At 50.4% G+C, this 18,868-nt stretch overlaps 1 protein-coding gene across 4 annotated transcripts; it reads right to left on the minus strand.

Moving 5' to 3' along the window:
• Window positions 1-6,724: 6,724 nt before the first annotated feature.
• Shroom1 (shroom family member 1) lies at window positions 6,725-17,162 on the minus strand. 4 transcript variants are annotated; one of them, XM_029484187.2, is made up of 9 exons: window positions 16,897-17,162; window positions 14,589-14,673; window positions 10,025-10,995; window positions 9,888-9,943; window positions 8,907-9,110; window positions 8,171-8,719; window positions 7,962-8,091; window positions 7,568-7,840; window positions 6,725-7,458 (listed from the first exon to the last, which is right to left on the minus strand). In XM_029484187.2, the coding sequence occupies exons 2-9, from the start codon at window positions 14,644-14,646 to the stop codon at window positions 7,126-7,128; spliced, it is 2,574 nt and encodes an 857-aa protein (XP_029340047.1). In that variant the 5' UTR covers window positions 14,647-14,673; window positions 16,897-17,162; the 3' UTR covers window positions 6,725-7,125. The 4 variants fall into 4 exon arrangements, with proteins under 4 accessions (XP_029340047.1, XP_085686149.1, XP_021032489.1 ...); XM_085830023.1 differs by having other exon boundaries at window positions 8,907-9,095; window positions 16,897-17,161; XM_021176830.3 differs by lacking the exon at window positions 14,589-14,673.
• Between the last annotated feature and the right edge of the window lie 1,706 nt (window positions 17,163-18,868).

Consider the following 18,868-nt stretch of genomic DNA (forward strand, 5'->3'; position numbering starts at 1 on the left):
CATTAATGTCTCGATTTTAAGTCAGGAAGCTAAAAGGCTACAACAGTCGGAAGAAATGTGTCCAGGTTCACGTCTAGTAAGTGGCAGAGAGGCATGGGATCATCCCTAAACCCACTCATTGACTGTGAGGGTTAGTGTTGGCGACCTGAATCTGGTAGCATCTAGAGAGATGGGCTTCTGAAAATTACCTTGATTTACGACTTGATCTTGGGTGGGACCACACCCTGGGCAGGGAATCCTGGACTGTGTAAAACAGAGAGAGGAAGCTGAGTAGAGACAAGCTCACATTCATCTCTCTCTGCTTCCTGCCTGGACACGGTGTGACCAGCTGCTCCAACTTCCAGCGGCCTTGCACTCTCTGCCCAGATGGACTGCACCCTGGAACTGCCATTCTGATTAAAGCCTCACTCCCTTACTTTGTTTTTAATCACAGGAACAGACACTAAAACAGTGACTCTGGGCTATTCTCCGCACTCCATCTCTGTCCTCTGTGGGATGAAAGACTGGCAGTTCCCATCCTGCAGACTGCGGGAGAAGGAGCAACACCAAGTGAATAGTTAGGACTCTCGGAGATCTGCAACCTGTGGGCAGGGGTTGGGGGTGCTGAGCTGTTCCCAGGATTTGCTTTATGTCATTCTTTAAAAAACAAAACAAAACAAAAAACAAAAACAAAAACAAAAAAACAAAAACAAAACCCCACATTTGTGTTTGCAAACAAACATACTTCATTCTATTAGGAAAAAATGTAAAGGGGAGTTAACCCACCTTTGTATGGTAGCAATTAAAATAGGATCAACAGGGCTGGAGCAGCGGCTCAGCAGGTAAGAGCACTGACCGCTTCTCCAGATGACCTGGGTTCTATTCCCAGCACTGACATGGCAGCTTCCGGTCCCATTCCATCTGTGACTCCAGTTCCAGGGGATCCAACACCCTCTACTGGATTCTGCAGGCACATACATGCAGGCAAAACACCCATATACATAAAATAATATTTTTTTTTGTTCTTTTTGAGACAGGGTCTCATTGTCAAATTCTGTCAATTAGACAAAAGCCAGCATTCCTCAGGAACTACCAAAGGAGTCCGCCCCCTTATCACTGGTAGAAAGGTCAAGTGGCTATCTGTGGTGCCCATTGTCATACTAACATATAAGATGGTCTCCAGGCTCCCTCAGTATTACAAGAACCTGTTACAGAGTCAGTGCTAGCATCCTAGACCTTCTCACCCTGCCTCTTACCTTAAACTTCTCCAGCTCATGGGCTTCCCTCCCCTAGTTTCTCACTCTTGTTCTAACCTTGCTATTTCAGCTATGTCCTCCCCTGGTCTCCTCTCTCTCTCTCTCTCTCTCTCTCTCTCTCTCTCTCTCTCTCTCTCTCTCTCTCTCTCTCTCCTCCTTCCATACATATATTTAAATAGTATTTAAATAGACACGTACATATATACATATTTAAATCTAAGGTAGACATAATAGTGCCTGCCTTTAATCCCAGCACTCAGAAAGTAGAGGCAGGAGTATTTCTTGTGAGTTCCAGGTTAGCCTGGTCTACATTGATAAGTTCTAGGCCAGCCAGGGCTAAATAGTAAGACCCTTTCTCAAAAAAATAAAATTAAAATCATCAGAAGGTGGGTATAGGGGTACATTCCTGTGACCCCATAAGGTGAGACAGAAGACTAGGGACTCAATGTCATCCTGAATATCGATATACAGAGTTCAAAGCTAGCCTGGGGTACTTGAGGTCTTGTCTCAAAATAATAGCCATCCTCTTTAGAACCAACAATATCACTCTTTCAATATTTTATTAATTTTTTTATGTTATGTGCATGTGTATGGGCATGCATGTGTGTGTGTGTATGTGTGTGTGTGTGTGTGTGTGTGAGAGAGAGAGAGAGAGAGAGAGAGAGAGAGAGAGAGAGAGAGAGAGAGAGATGGCACATGTGTAGAGGCCAGAGAATGACTTCCAGGAGTTAGCTCTTTCCTTCTGCTGTACAGGTCCCAGAGATAAAAACGGGTTGTTGTCAGGATTGGCATCTGGTATCTTCAATCACTGAGCTATGTCTCTTTGTTCCTTTCCTTTTGGGGGGGTGGTGGGGGGGGTGGTTCAAGACAGGGTTTGTTTATGTAGCCCTGGCTGTTCTGGAACTCACTCTGTAGACCACACTGGCCTCGAACTCACACATATCCTCCTGATTCTGCCTCTCAAGTGAATACCGTCTTTCTTAGCTCACATCCTTCTATTATCCTTACCTTCTCCACCTAAACTGCCACCAAGTGAGCTGAAAGCACCTGCCAATCTTTGTAAAGATGCTCTCAGGGGCTGGAGAGGTGGCTCAGTGGTTAAGATCCCTGCTTGCTCTGGCAGAGGACCTGGGTTCTGTTCCCAGTATCTACGTGGCCCTTCACAACTATCCGTAACTCCAGAGTCAGGAGTTCCTGCTCCAGATCAGGGATTCCTGCTCCAGAGTCAGGGGCTCCTGCTCCAGAGTCAGGGGTTCTCGCTCCAGAGTCAGGGGTTCCTGCTCCAGAGTCAGGGGTTCTCGCTCCAGAGTCAGGGGTTCCTGCTCCAGAGTCAGGGGCTCCTGCTCCAGAGTCAGGGGTTCTCGCTCCAGAGTCAGGGGTTCTCGCTCACTCCAGAGTCAGGGGTTCTAGCTCCAGAGTCAGGGGTTCCTGCTCCTCCTTCTTTTGATTTCCAAAGGCACCATCAAGCACACATGGGGCACACAGACACGCATGCAAGAAAATAGTAAACATAAATTAATCTAAAAGAAGAGGAGGAGGAGGACGAGGACCAGGAGAGGAGGAGGAGGGGAGGAGGAAAAGTGGGGGGAGGAGGAGGAGAAGGGGAAGGAGGAGGAGGAGAAGGAAGAGGAGGAGGAGGAGGAAGAGGAGGAGGAGGAGTTGAAAGAGGATCTAAGGTGGAGGGGAAGTGGAAGAGGGGGATACAGGAAAAGAAGAGAAAGCATAGAGGGGGAGGGGGAAGAGAAAGAAGATATCTTTATCCATTCCTCTCCCCCCCCCCGGCGAGGGGGTGGGGAACCAAATTCTCTTGGTGGAAAAAGCTGAGTGATTTAAATACCAAAGATAACAGACAGTAGCCCTCTAAGCGTGGTGGCTGAGTTGTGACAGTAACACTAGGAATCTGGAGAGGATTTCTTCACAGAAAGTGTAGTCCTTCTTATCCCCCCATTCACCTCTTCTGGGTACAGAGCATTTGCCCTAACCTTCCCTGGGAGCCTCTGCCATCTGAATGGCCAGTGCCTCCATCAGTATCTGTGAGGACCCAGAGTTTCCGCTAGTTACTGGCTGAGGAACGTTTTGTAACGAGCAGAATGTTCTCGACAGCTTGGGGTGCCGAAGAACACAGCTTCCCCATTCCATTTCCAATTTACAGTATTAAAGTAAAAAGTACACCAATTAAATTCTTAGGAGGAGGTGGAAGAGCAGGGGCCGGATGAGCGGGAGACCGCGGTGATGCCTGTTGCCCAGCAACAGCAGCCAAAGCCAAACATCCAGCAAGGCCCAGGGCGCCGCCTCCAGCAGCCGAGGGCGAGAGCGACACCGAATCACTGCTCAAACTGCGGAGGCAGCGGACAGATACGTTCCTGGACGGATGCTCTGGGCCCGCATCCCTAGCTTCTCTCCTCGGCACATCTCATTTAGTCAACAATTTTCCAATGCAGGCCTGTTGGCAGTGAAAGGCAAGCTAGCCTTTTCCTTCTTAGCTAGCCAGAATTTCTTTCCGACAGAAGCAAAAGGCTCAGTTCCAGCCTTCAAGCCCAACAGGGACATTGCCCATTAGAGCCAGGCCAAGTCCTGGTATCTAGACTGGAGCTTGTGCGAGTTCCCCAGGCTGCCGGTGGCCACTGTGTGGGCGGAAGCTTCCATGGTAAGGGAACAGTGCCATCTGCTGGCGGTGTACCGCAGGGCCAACGAACGCATCAGGTTCCAAGTACCCCCCCCCCCCCCAAAGTCTTGAAGTCTGCGATGCTCTGCTGTGAATTCCTGAGTGCCCTCAAAAGAAACCACCGATTGGATAGGATAAAAACTGAGACAAGAAGGAGACAAGATCAGGCTAGACCCAAGGACCAGCTCTGGAACTGTGGCTCTCAAAAACTGTCAGGGTTGAGCACGGAAATCTCCTTATTCTCCCTTCGAAAAATCTGGCGCAGAACCAAGGTTTGTTCTAGCCGGAAGATGGCAGTCGTCCCTATACCCACCCATAAGCCAGAAATGCTTTGAAATACACACTTTCCATTGGCTGAGTGGACAGTGTTAGGTGTGTTTCTAAGAATATCATAACAGAAGCATGATGTTTCAAATGGGAATTGCGTAGGGCAACAGGCAGAGATCAGCAGCTTCCACGCAGAAGGCTCCTCCAAGAGATCTTAGTGCCCGGACCCTGCCCACAGGGTTCAAGGCGACAAAAGGAAGGCATAACATTAGACCTGCAATGGCCTCAGCAGGAGCCCCATATGCGTTTTATAAAATATCACAATGAGAACATTGTTCTGTGCTCAATAGCCCGACTGTTGCAACTGATGCCTTTAGTATGAATAGGGCCATTTACAGTTCTCAGCCATTTGCACTTAGTGACAATACACATCAGAAAACAAGCCCAGAAGCAGAGATTTTTTTTTTTTTTCGCTCTGAGGTCCATTGGCTTTAAATACACATACACGCGCCCTTTAATGTGCCCAACTTCCAAAAATACCCTGAGCCTTTGAGAGAAAATATTCTTATCCCTGCTGTTTGCAACTGAGATACTGACTCGGGTCTCATGTTAATTTGCAAAGCTGGTTGTCTGTACATAGGGCTGAACAAATGGAGCCGGTTTTGTCCTGTGTTTTGGACCATCACATACCACCCCAGGATCAGTCTTCTCTAAATACAGTACAAGCCCTAGCTGCCTTTCTGGGATTTCAGGCCTCATCTTCAACTCCCCACCCCCCACCCCCCTGCTCCTTCCTTGTCTGGCTGAATCAGAGCTGGTCTCCGACCAACAGCTGGATAAGCTCAATTCTGTGTTTTGAAGTGTGTGTGTGTATGTGTGTGTGTGTGTGTGTGTGTGTGTGTGTAATCTCAGTAAGTTGCTAGGTCGGTCTGTAACTCATGGTTTTCAAGAAAAACCTTCCACCCCAGCCTGGCAAATGCTATGATGACAGACTCTAACTTCAGCAGACTTTCTTTCTTTCTTTCTTTCTTTCTTTCTTTCTTTCTTTCTTTCTTTCTTTCTTTCTTTCTCTCTTTCTTTCTATATTTATTTTGGAGGCATAGTTGATTGATAAGGGTCAGACAAAACCATGTGTTTGTGTATGGCTGTGTGGCTGCCACAGTATTTGTGTTGGGTCAAAAGACAGCTAAAAGACAGCTTCTGGGAGGGGGCTGGAGAGATGGCTCAGCGGTTAAGAGCATGGTCTGCTCTTTCAAAGGTCCTGAGTTCAAATCCCAGCAACCACATGGTGGCTCACAACCATCTGTAATCTGTAATGGGATCTGATGCCCTCTTCTGGTGTGTCTGAGGACAGCAGCAGTGTACTCATGCATAAAAGAATAAATAAATTACGAAAGAAAGAAAGAAAGAAAGAAAGAAAGAAAGAAAGAAAGAGAGAGAGAAAGACAACTTCTGGGAGTTGGTTCTTCTGTGGAATCTGGGGTTTGAACTCAGGTTATCAGACTTCTATAGCAAACGCTTTTGTGTGGTGATCCAGTTACCAGGGCAGTTAGCAATGGCTGGGGTGGGGGTGGGGGTGGGGGGACAGTGGAATGCCCCTCAGCCCCTCCTGCTTTCAAACCTGGTTCTCCAGTCTCTTCAGACATTGCTGGGCTAGACTGACACTTTACCAAGTCTCTCTTCCATTTTGGTCAGCCTAGACTGTTGCTGGAGTTTGTCAATCACACACACACACACACAGAGAGAGAGAGAGAGAGAGAGAGAGAGAGAGAGAGAGAGAGAGAGAGAGAGAGAGAGCCTTTCCCTTGTCGGCTGCAGGCAATGCACGCTCCTCTTAGAGAGTTTATTAGAATATAAAATACAATGCTCGTTTATACCTTAAGCTTCTTCTCTCTTGACCCTCCTGCCTCCCACAACTCTAACAGAGGGACTCGCCATCACACGGGAGTGTGCAGGGTTTATAATCCTTCCTCATGTTTTGTTTTTTGTTTTGTTTTGTTGTTTTTGTTTTGGTTTTGGTTTTGGTTTTATGAGACAGTGTTTTTCTGCATAGCCCTGGCTGTCCTGGAACTCACTCTGTAGACCAGGCTGGCCTTGAACTCAGAGATCCGCCTGCCTCTGCCTCCCAAGTGCTGGGATTAAAGGCGTGCACCACCACGCCTGGCTTGTGCTTTGTTTTTGTGGTTGCTCTATGAGGGCTTGAACCCAGACACTCACACATGGCAAGCAAGCACTCTACAGCTCTATCTGCAGCCCTCACTTTAAGTTACTTTTATATTTATTTGTTTATTTAGGGCTGTTATGCCTGTGTGTATGTCTGTGCATTACCTGTGTGCAAACCAAAGAGTGTCAGATTCCCTGGAACTGGAGTTACAGAAGGGTGTGGGTCATATCCCATAGATGCATGAAATAAAATCCAGATGCTCTGGCAGAACAGCAAGTGATCTTAACTGCTGGGCCATCTCTTCACACACACACACACACACACACACACACACACACACACCCCAACCCTGTATCCCCAACTCCCACCCCTGCAGACTTCTTTTTCTGTCTTTTGTGGAGGCAGACCTCCCCCAACCCCGTATACCTAACCCGAAACCCTGCAGCCCTCTTTTGACGTCTTATTTTGAAGGAGAGTCTCCTAAGTTGTCCAGGCTGGCTTTGAGTTCCCTTTGTAGCCCAGATAGACCTTAAACTTGAAATCTTCAGCTTCCCATATAACGGGGAGTACAGCTACACCACCAGGCCAGGCTTTGAATACTGCAGTTTTTACGACCCACAAATTCCCAAAGAATTACAAACTTGAATAAGGTCACAGGAGAACACCGTGGGAAGATGTGTCCTAGGAAGGCCTGGTCTGACTCCTCCCTACTCTCTCAAGGGAAAGCTCTCTATAAAGCATCACCCCAGTTGTGGGTGAGCCTGGGACAATGTTCCCATCTCCGCTACCTGTAACTAGATAAGGGTAGCAAGAAAAGGTTGTTTGTTTAGAGGACAGATTGCTGGGGTCCAGGTCAGTCTGGGAGAAAGGGGATGATGGCTGAGGTCGCTCCAGATAGTGTCCAGTTGGTCCTTAAGGAACCGGATTCGATCGTCCAGGCTGCGCTGCTGTGACAGGATCCTGGCCTTGGAGGCCAGCAGCACACAATAGGAGCGCAGATGCTCTGCGGGCAGCTCCCGCTCCAACACCTGACGCAGGGTTTGCTCCCGCCGAGCCACGTGCTCCTTCAGCTCCTTAGCATCTTCTTGCTGTCGCTGCAGAATTTGGAGTCGCTGCCGCAGAGAGGCCTGGAACCACCGGGAGAGGGCGCAATGAACACCGTTGCTTCCGGGATGATCCCGGCGGTAGAAGGAAGGCCCCTCCAAACCAAGCTCTTCCCCCAACCTCAACTTTTACCCTCTCTTCAGGGTCGCTGTTTGAGCCCGCCCTAGCCATGGCGAGGTTTACACGGACCAAGCGACTGCCTAGCAGCAGCAGCAGACCAAGCACGCGCTCTAGATCAGTCATGAACCGGCGGAACCGCTCCAGCTCCCGAGGTGTACAGGCCTGGCTCACTGCAGCCTCCAGAGCTCCGTTGCGTTGGGTCCAGTCTGCGGCGGTCCCCCTCAGTCGCTCCTGCTCAGCGTGAAGATCCTGCAGCATCTTTTGGAGGAGGCGGGCTAGTTCCACCTGCCGGGAGGGCCTAAGTATTCAAAAACTGGGCCAAGTCTGGATTTCTCCAACCAGACACTAAGCCGAGGCCCCACCCAGCTTCCATCCCCCTACCCACCCCACCCCTTCCCCCACTCACTTTCTTGGCCTGGGTGTTGTTTCCTTCTGGGAATTCCTGGTCACTTGATTGGTCAGGGTCGGGGGTAGAGTTTTCAGATCTTGATGCCTCTTGGGAAGTCTGCAGTTCCTGGGTGAGTTGTCCGCAAGACCTGAGGACAAAGCCAAAGTTCTCTGAATCTTTCTGCCTTAGACTGCAGATACTCAGAATCAAGAGTTTTTAATGCTCACCCTTCCTCCGATGCGCCAGCAGCCTTCTCTCCCATCTCCTCAAGGGCTGGCCTCATCGCACTTCGGATCTCTTCGGCAGGAAAAAGCCCATCCAGCAGGCCCAGCGGTGGCTCTGGACCGGGCTGTGCGGCAAGAGTACGGCTCAAAGAGGGATCCAGTCTGGTCAGCTCTTGAACCAGCGCCTCAAAATGCCGACTAGGCCAAGTAGTCTTGGAATCAAACTGGCCCCAAGTCAGGGAAGTGTGGTGAGGGGACCCTTCAGTCTCAGAGTCTGAAGGTCTCAAGACATCGACTGAGGGAGGCTTGAGGGTTTTTTTCTCTGTAGCTGCAGAGGGGTCAGTGGTCCCATTAGTGTCAAAGGTTGGGATGTCGTCATTTGTAGTCTCTGGAATGCTTGTGGGTCTGGAGAGATCCACAGAGTTGTTCACCGCTTGCCCACAGTCCTCTGTTCCCGTGATCCCTGGAGACTCATGGAGGGGTCTCTCTGCTGAAACTGCAATCTGACCAGCTTTTTTGCTTAAGTCGTTTTCATACTGCCGGTAGGAGGTGCTGGAAGTAGAAGGGATACTGAATCAGAAAAGGCTCTGGTGCAGACAAGAGCTCAAGGTCTGGCTGCTTGCCGCCATCCCCCAACACCTGGGCATTACCAGAGAGAGTTCCCAGCCCTCTGGCATTTTTTAGATGTATATGTGTTAGGAGAGTGTCTCTCTGTGTTTGGACACAGGAAGGGATTCACCTGGTTGGGAGCCCTTGGGAATCTTGAGGTGATGGTGTTTTGGCTTCTCTCAGGAACACTTCATCATCAGGGAGGGAGGGGCCCGGAGTAGACACCAAGGTCTCAGAGATTCTCCGACCACAGCCAGCCGGTTTGGCCTGGAGGGCCTCTCCAGGACACACTCCTGTGACCTCCTTCTGAGTCAAAAACCTAGAGGCAGGGAGCCTACAGTGACCAGGAAAGAGGCCCTTCCCACTGCCCCAGACAAACAGCAGAGCATGCAGTTTGCACAAGACAGTCAGAAGTCTCAGACTGAGGCAGGTAGACTGTCCTGTAATAATTAGATCTTTGCCAACTTGAATGGATTTGGAATTACCTAGGAGACACACCTCTGACTGACTATGAGGGGGTTTCCAGAGAGGTGCCACTGGGGAGGGAAGATGTATATGTGTGAGGAGGATGTCTGAGATTGTAATCTGACTGAATGTGGGCAGAGCCATCCCATGGACTGAGGTTTGAGGACTGAACAGAAGTGGAAAGGGCGCTGAGCCCCAGCAGGAGTCTGTTTCCTGATGGAGGGTAACCAGAAGCCTCACACACCCTGAATCCATGCCTTCCTGCCAGGATGGACTCCACTCTCTTCAACCACGAGCCAAAATAAATATTTCTTCTTCAAGTCTCCACTCTTAAGAATTTGTTCACGGGGCTGGAGAGATGGCTCAGCGGTTAAGAGTACTGACTGCTCTTCCAGAGGTCCTGAGTTCAAATCCCAGCAACCACATAGTGGCTCACAACCATCTGTAATGGGATCCAAGTGCCCTCTTCTGGTGAGTCTGAAGATAGCTATAGTGTATGCATACACATAAAATAAATAAATAAATAAATCTTCAAAAGAAAAAATTTGTTCTCAACAATAGGAAAAGTAATGAATATGGGACCTGTGGTTCCTTTTAAAATCAAGACCCGTGAAAGTTGACTCCAAGAGTGTCCCTTATCTCTCACCTGGAAAGCTTGGTGTGAAGCAGTGGTCTGCGGGTGTCTGCTCTTTGAGGAACAGCCTAGAACAGGGAAACAGTGGTCTGAAACAGTCTCCCAGATGCCGCCCTCCCCCACCAGTCGACGTCTTTTATCTTCCATACCTGGACAGTGGCCACAGTCCTTTCTGAACCCGTGCAGGGACCCATGACCTCGCCTGAAACACTCTGACTCCGACCCGCAGGTCTAAGGGCATTGCCAAGACCCGCTGGCCCAGAATTCAGCTCCGTTGAGCTTAGGGACTGAGTCTCCAGCAGCCCTTTGGACTTTGCGGGCATCCCACGCTGCAACTCCTGCGTGGAATAATCTTCTCTCAAGTCCTCACCCGTGGGCCCACCACTCCAACCTACGCGATGTAATTTGCCTGGCTCAGAGAAGCAGCACTGTCGCTGCTGGCTGGAGAGACGCCCCGGGCCAGCAGCAGCCCGCGCTGGGACGGCGGTGCGTGCCGGCTCCTCTTCTCCCAGTTCCTGGCTGCTGGAGGCTGAGCGCACGTGCACCGTGGGAGGTCGCGTGGGGACTGCGGGACGCAGGCGGCCCGGCAGGCTCATGCGAAGTTCCTTTCGCTGGAAGGACGTCTCCCGCAGCACTCGTCGCTGTGCACCCTGCAACCGCTGGCGGTAGGCGGCCCGCGAGGCTGGCGGGCTGGGCGGCTCTGCGGTGCGTGCTGTAGCTTCAGCTTCCGCGGCCAGCGCGTACAACAGTGGGGTGTCTTGTCTGTTTAGTGGTCCCGGGCTTCCCTGGACCTCTGGGGACCGTGGGTCACTGTGCCCAGCGACTGCCTGCCCAGGTCGCTGAGTCGTTGAAAGGACAGCGTCCTTCGAGGTAGGAGATTGGCTGCCCCAAACCACTCGCACGTAGTCCCAGTCCAGGTAAGGGAGGCGCTCTGTGCCAGGGGACGGCGTGTGCGTCTCGGGATCACCAGACGCCGTGGAGAAAGAGCTGTAGGCAGAGTCGGCGCGCGTGGACAGCCGTCGCAAATCCAGGCTTTCAGTGGCTGAGGCCTGGGAGGTGCGGTCTCTCCCAGTACCCAGGGCCTCCATGCTTATACAGTTAAAAACTGGAGTTGGCAGACCTGGTGGTGGGGGCCGAAAAGAACAAAAAACAAAAAAATCAAAACATAGATGGGTTGGTGAGTGAAGAGTTCAGATAAGGGCTAGGACATCCTGCTGGCTCCTTTACCACGGAGAACTGGGGGGCTTACGCGTGCCCTCCCTGGTCACACGGTCCCTAGCTCTGGCATCTTCTTTCTCATCAGTATGGTAGAGAAACTTTTGAGGTTGACACGGCCTGGGCAATAGGACGCGCGCAAGTCTGGGCGTTAGGAACCTTAGTTCTGACGTAGTAGATCCACTCCCTTTCCAGGGCTTCCCTAGCGGCACCTCTGCTCGGACACCTCCCGCGGTGCTGAGACCAGGCGCATGCTCAAACTCCAGTCCCACCCAGGCTGCTTCCTGGCCATTCTGTTAGCGTCTATGTTTGATCTTTTCCTGATAAACAATGATCAAGAACATTGAGATCACAAAGGAGCCCAGAAAAGGAATGCCAGAGGCAAGGCAGGAGCAGCGGCAGCTTCACAATTTGTCCACCCCCATTTTGTGCCCTTTATGGTCCAGGTGTGTAGCATAAATACTCATCTTAGTCCTCAACCCCCTAGGTGCTTTTTTTTTTTTTTTTTCCAGATGAAAACCCCGCGGTTCTGAGGAGGAAGTGACCCGGCCCAGAGACACACACAGGTCTTAAGTGGCAGAGCCCTGGCTAGAATCGAGGCACGTCTCCAAGTTCACTGCAGCCAAAATCAATTTCCTAGAGGCAAACCCTGGCCAAAGCCCTTGCCATGGTCCCTCTTTCTCCAAGAAAACCCACAGTCAAAGTAGGAACTAAGTCAACTTCAAGTGCCATAAATTCCATAATAATACATTGGGTGGGCCGGCAACTCTGTCTTCTGTCTAGGGAGCTTCATCAGACACCCACCTCCCTCATGCTACACCCACAGGACTCAGCTTGGAGGTCATGAGGTTCTTTTGGTGGGGGGGTCACTCATCACCCCTACCCTGCAATTGTTTTTTATTTCCTCCTCCCATTCCCACCCCCTGAGCGTCCTGGGGACAGGCCCTGCCTTTATATGTCTGTCACTCAGTGCCTGGCACCAGCCCTGGCATGTAGTCAATGTTAACTAAATAGTTGGTGAATGGCAAGGGGACAGACGGAGGCATGGAGAGTTGGTAGAGGGGTGGCCTTGGTAGAAAAGAAGAGGTTTCCTGTCTCCCCACCCCCTTCTCCTCTCCCTATTAGTCTTTGGGGGGGGGAGCAACAGAATGGCTGAGGAGGCCCTGGCCACCCCGGGTTTAACCAGGTTACTCATGCATTATCAGGAAGAAACAGAGCCTGCAGGCAAGCAGGACTGGCTGGAAATTGATCTCTCCCCAGTGCCAGGAGGCAGAGCAAGGGGGAAGGCCTGTGTGGCTGCACTGGGATTGGCTGAGAGCAGCTCTGAGGTTTGAGGATCTGTGACTCCCAGTGACCTATGTTGGAAGGTTGTCTTCCTTGACCTGCTTGGTTAGGGTGCAGAAATTAGGGTGGCACACACTGGGGGTGTGGTCCCAAAGCAGGCTCATTTGAGCTTCCCAGACACTTTGGCATTCAGGTGGGCATTTCTCTGGGATGCAGTAGTCAACACATTGCTGGGAGTGGGGCCAGGAGCATAAAGCCTTCCTAAAGTGGAGAGGCAAGTGAGCCTCCACTAGACCTAGGGCCAGACTCCTGATGTGACCACACTGGGTGACTGACTCTTCATGCACAACAAGGCCAGCCCTGTTGGTTAGTCTTTACACTTGAGGCTGGGGATCTTTTCACAAAGGCCACAGGAGGGTAAGAAGCTATCAACTGAGTGACAGCCCCTAAGATAGGCAACTCTTCTAAAAGGCCTACCCTGGCTGCTTAGACACCAGTGCATAATCTCTCTCTCTCTCTTCCTAAGTTTTCTTTTCTTTAGAAACTTTTTTTTCTTTTGGCTAGGCAGTATCGGCACACACCTTTACTTCCAGCACGTGGGAAGCAGAGGCAGGCGGATCTTTCTACATTAGAGCCCAGCCTGGTCTACAGAGCAAGTTCCAGGACAGCCAGAGCTACACAGAGCAATCCTGTTTCAAAAACCAATAAAAATAAACAAATAAATAGGTTATAGGGTGTGTGTAGTATATGCACAGGTGTGTACATTGGAAGCCAGAGGTGGATGTCTAATGTCTTCCTCTACCTCTTTTCACTTTTTCCTCTGCCTCTTTTCACTTTTTTTTTTTTTTTTTTTGGAGAAAGGGTCTCTCAATTATGTAGCCTTGGCTGTCCTGGAACTTTTTAAGTAAACCAGGATGGGCTTGAACACTCAGAGATCCACTTTCCTCTACCTCCCAAGTGCCAGGATTAAAGACATACACCACCAAGCTTGATTTACCCTACTTTTTTGTAACAGGCTCTTTGTTTTGCTTTGTCTTCTTTTCTTTCTCTAGACAGGGTTTCTCTGTGTGGCCCTGGCTGTCCTAGAACTCACTCTGTAGACCAGTCGGGCTTCGTTAAAGGTGTGTGCCACCACTGCCTGGCTGAGACAGGCTCTTTTACTGAACATCATTTAGCTAGGCTAACGGGCCAATGAGTTTCAAGAATTCCCCTGTCTCTTCTCCTCCCTCCATACCCAGCAACAGCACCCTACTCTTTACTTGGGTGCTGGGGATTCAAGGTTAGGTCCTCATGCTCATACAGCAGGTGACTTACTAACTCAGCCAGCTCTCCAACTTCTCTCTTCCTAATCTTTTTAAACCCAGATCATGGGCTGGCATATGTCATTCGTGCCTGGCCATGTTGGCATGCCAGAAAAGTAGAGGTGATGAAGTACAAAGATATGTCCTCAAAGGAGGCTTTGAGGCCGGAGACATGACTCAGTGGGTAAAATGGCTGCCAAGACTCAACGTGAGTCTGATCCTGGAGACCCACTGGAGACCCATACAAGAGGAAGAACCAATCCAACATGTTCACTGGCTCTGAGTCGTGAGTGTCTTCTCTCTCTCTCTCTCTCTCTCTCTCTCTCTCTCTCTCTCTCTCTCTCTCTCTCTCTTTCCTACACCCACAAATAAATAAGAAAAATATTTTTTAAAAAATAAATCATGAAAATCTATATTAGTGAGTTTCTGTGTCCAGCATGGCCAAGGCATGAATGACCAGATAAAATCTGCTTAAGATGGCTGGAGAGATGTGCTAAGAGCACTTGCTATGATAGATATGATGGTACACACTTTTAATCCCAGTACTTGGAGAGCAGGGGCAGGAGGAGCTCTATGGATTTGAGGTCAGCCTGGTCCACATAGCAAGTTCTAGCCAAGACCTGTCTCAAAAGTATAACAAGCAAACAAACAGAATCCGAACTTGCTGCTTTTGCATGGGACCCAAATCTGACTCCCCAGCATCCACATCTGTCAATCCCCATCTGACAAATATCTGTAACTTGAGTTCCAGGGGATCCCATGCCTTCTTCTGTCCTCCAAGGGCACCTGACATGCACATGGTACACACATACATGAGGGCAAAACATGCCCATACACATAAAAACATTTTTTAAAAACCATAAAAATAAACCTTAAAAACAAAAACAGCTTAAGAGACAGAAAGGTGACTCACTGGGCAGGGCTGTCCACTGCGCAGGTCTGACAACTTGAGTTTGATCTCCAGGATCCATATACGAAGTCAGATTCAGGGGCTGGACCTGCGATGGCCCAGCAGTTAAGAGCACTGATTACTCTTACCATGGACCTAACTTTGGTTCCTAGCACCCACATGGCTCATAACCAACTGCGTGCGACTCTAGTTCCAGATGATCCAACACCCTCCGAAGGCTATTGTATGTGATTGACATAAAATAGAATAAATGCTTTTCAAATGTCAGATGCTGTCGTCACATCAGTAATCTCAGCCTACCTACAGTGAGATGGGAGGTAGAAACAAGAGAGTCAGCTGGAAGCTTGAGGACCAGCTACCTCAAGTATACTTCGTAGCAGCGGAAACAAGAGAGACCTTGACTCACTGTGAATATGCTTGGCCCAGGAAGTGGCTATCAGAAGAGTAGGCATGGCCCTGCTGGAGTGGGTGTGGCCTTGTTGGAGTGGGCGTGTTACTGTGGGTGTGGGCAATAAGACCCTCAGCCTAGCTGCCTGGGAGTCAGTATTCTGCTAGCAGCCTTCAAGTGAAAATGTAGAACTCTCAACTCCTCCTTCACCATGCCTGCCTGGATGCTGCCATGTTCCTGCCTTGGTGATAATGGACTGAACCTCTGAACCTGTAACCCAGCCCCAATTAAATGTTGTCCTTATAAGAGTTGCCTTGGTCATGGTGTCTGTTCACAGCAGTAAAACCCTAACTAAGACATTCACCCCGGTGGAAGGTGACAATGGACTCCTGAAAGTTCCCCTCTGGTGTCCATAACACGCTGTGACACTCATGCTTATACTAACACACACACATTAAAATCATTAATGAAAGCGCCAATTTATAATGAGCCATTAAGCACGTACATATATCTGTTTTCTTATTGCCCCTAACTTATCTAAGGGGTGCTATTACATGGGGTCTCTGCCCATGCAGGATTCCCATATTGTGCCCTTTGTAGGGCTTGCTGTGCCACCAGGGCCTTGGAGCCTCAGGACGAACAACACAGAATTTTCACATTTGTCCCCGGAGTGGGGATTGCAGTAGAGTCTTGCTAGAAAAATAGACTGGGATCCTGGGTGTAGAGGAAGGTACTTGTTACCTGATAAAGGAATAAGGGGGCTCGGGGCTCAGAACTAGGGCTCTTGAGGGTGGAAACACCAGACCTGGAGGATGAAGCTGGCATTAAGGGCTGAATCTTGAGTGAAGGTGGATCCAGGCAAGCAACCAGATGTGGAACTTCAGGCAAGGTTTGTTGGGAAATTTGATAAAAACAATTTCCAGTGGACAAAACCAGACCAAGGCAACACATGTAAGTCCAGGTCAGGGGACAGGAGAGGCACTGGAGAAAAGTCAAGCTCCAAGCTAACCGGGAATGAAACTGTCCTCTCAAGGGCCACCTCCCATCTGTCTTCCTGTGAAGACCTGTGCAGGCCTCTCCTTGCCTCCAGCCTTCCCTGAATACCTGAAGGGCTGTTAACTGCGCTCCCTGACTCTCCTTAGAGTCAGAGGTTCAGGGTTCAGTGCTCAGATCTTAAATCCTAGCATTCCAGGCTTGGTCTGATGGGTGAGCTTTCAGGCAAACTCCTTGGTTCTCTTTTCTAGTCTCCAAAGCTATGGGTGACATTGAACCCCTGTGCGACATCTATTTTACAACATAGTGGCTGGTTATACAGTCTCTGCTGGCCTTGGGCAGACTCTGTGAGACGCAGCTTCCAGGAGGTGTAGAAAAATCAGAGGGTAAATGACACCTAGGTAAAGATGGTCACTGCCTTGGGTACAGCACATACCCCAGGGCAAAAGCTAAGCCCTGGGGACCACAAGGGGCAGCAGAACCACACAGAGAGGTGAGGAAAGAGCCCTTGGGACACTAGGAGAGAGGTGGCCTCTGACCAGTGCATTTCTAGGCCTTTTCAGTGGGGTTCACGGACCGGGAAGATCGGGGGATTGGGAGAGACCCGGATTCTCCAGCAATCGAAGCTCAAGAACAGAGGATCCTGAGACGGACGCCACTGTGTACATTGCGTCCCTGCAACAGCTGGGCCACCTGGACAGCTCTGTCCCCTGCCAGGCCTGGCCGAGAGTAAAGGTGCACAGGGGCCCGATTCCACTGGCGCGACCGGTCTGGACTCCGGGTCGGAAGGTCCAGACAGAATGACGGTCAGTCAGGCTGCTTCGCGGCCACCGCTGTCGCCGCCCCGACCCTCCCGTCCGTGTCTCCCTTTTGGGAAGCAGATCTGTGGACCACGCGCTGTGTGTCCCCTCACCCGGTCCCGCTGCGTACCTGTGGCTCCAGCCCGAGATGCGCTTCAGGGCGCCGGCGATCCTCAGTGACATCCGAGCCCTGGGCTCCAGCTCCCGACGCCACCTCCAGTCTCCGGCCGCCGCAGGGGAGGCGCCACCTCCGGCCGAGGAGGGGCCGGAGTCTCGAGTGGCGGCAGGGCTGCGGGAGCCGCGCCCCTTCCTCTTGCGATTCTGTACGTGGCCCCAGTCCCCGGCCCTGGACCTCTAACCACCGCAGAGAACTCGAGCCGGAGGGCGATCGCAATCCTCCAAGCACTACCGGATCCGCAGGCAAGACTTAAGGACCAACAGGCTCCTCAGTGCGGAGGTCAAACCCTCCCGGAGGCAACAAAGGCTCACCTTCCTTTTCTTCTTCTTTTAACCTTTAAAAAATTACATTTATTTATTTACTTAATAATTTGGGAAGTAAGTAATGGGGGAAGCTCCCTTGTGGAGAAGTCGGCACTTTCCTTCCACCCTGTGGAGTACTGGGATCCAACTTTGAAGATCTGGTTTGGTGACATGAACCTGAGATGGTCCACTGGACCATCTCTCCCGGCCGGTTCTCTTAAACTCCACGATGAAAACAGATGTGCCTGGAGTTCCTGCCTCATGCTCTCTCACCCTCTGAGTGTGCTTTAGATGGCTGGCTACTTGATCAACTCCGCTCTTCAGACCCACATTTCCAAAACCATGCCACCTACTGGACTCCTTCCACAGGCTCTCCTTTCCTCGCTTCCCATAGCTCCCTCCACCAGACCCAGACCGAACGGAGCACTGAACATATGTGCTCGAATCTGCTACTAGGAGTGGGGTCTTCACCTTTTGGTAAAGACTTTGAACTCCTAAACTCCCGTCTGTACATCCTGAGTGCTGGAGTCTTTTTTCAGCTCAGATGGCAGGTGCCACCTGGTCCTCATTCTCTGTGTGTGTGGGGTATGCATGTGTACCTCTCCCCTCTTCTTCTCCCCCTACCGTGTGTGTGTGTGTGTGTGTGTGTGTGTGTACCATTGGGTATTTTCTTTTTCTTTTTCTTTTTCTCTTTCTTTCTTTCTTTCTTTCTTTCTTTCTTTCTTTCTTTTTTTTTTCCTCTTTTGGTTTTTCGTGACAGGGTTTCTCTGTATAGCCCTGGCTGTCCTGGAACTTACTCTGTAGATCAGGCTGGCCTCGAATTCAGAAATCTGCCTGTCTCTGCCTCCCAAGTGTTGGGATCAAAGGTGTGCGGCACCACTGCCCAGCTACTATTGGGTACTTTATTCTATCATTTCTACACCTTATTTTTTGAGACAAGGTCTCACACAGAAGTCATCAATTTGGCTAGACTAGCTGGCCAGCCAACTCCATGAGTCCACCTACACACACACACACACACACACACACCACATGTCCCCTGCACTGGGTAACAAATGTGAGCTGTGGCACTCGGTAACAATGTGAGCTGTGGCACCTAGCTTTTCCCTTAGCTACTGCAGACCCAAGCTCAGCTCCTCATGTTTGAGTGGCAAGCACTTTACCCACTGACCCACTGACCCACTGCCCATTTGTCTCACGGTCAGCAAGCTCTGTGACTCCAACCCTGTATAAGTCTGTCCATTTAGGGGACTCTGGAGAACTTGCCCAAGTCTCAGAAAGCACAGAGCCACAGAAGAGGAGAGACATCTAGATTCTCATTTTTACGTAAGTCTCCTTACATAGCCTAGGCTGGCCTGAATCTAGAGTTTCAGACAGCTGCCACATGGAAGCCGGGAACCAAACCTAGATCCTTTATTGGGGTAGCAAGTGTTCCTAACCATTCAGTTGTCTCTCCAGTCTACCATATACAAATGAAAGAGACAGAGACAGAAACAGAGACAGACAGAGAGAGGGGGTTGGTGAGAGGGAGAGAGAAACTAGTTGCAAAAGCAACGGTTTGAGAAAAGTCACTCAGTGTCCCAGATGGAATCATTTGCCCACTCTGTGGACTGTGTTCATGG

Source organism: Mus caroli, unplaced genomic scaffold, assembly GCF_978045245.1.
Source record: "Mus caroli unplaced genomic scaffold, Mus_caroli_1 scaffold_13, whole genome shotgun sequence".
Classification (NCBI taxonomy): Eukaryota; Metazoa; Chordata; class Mammalia; order Rodentia; family Muridae; genus Mus; species Mus caroli.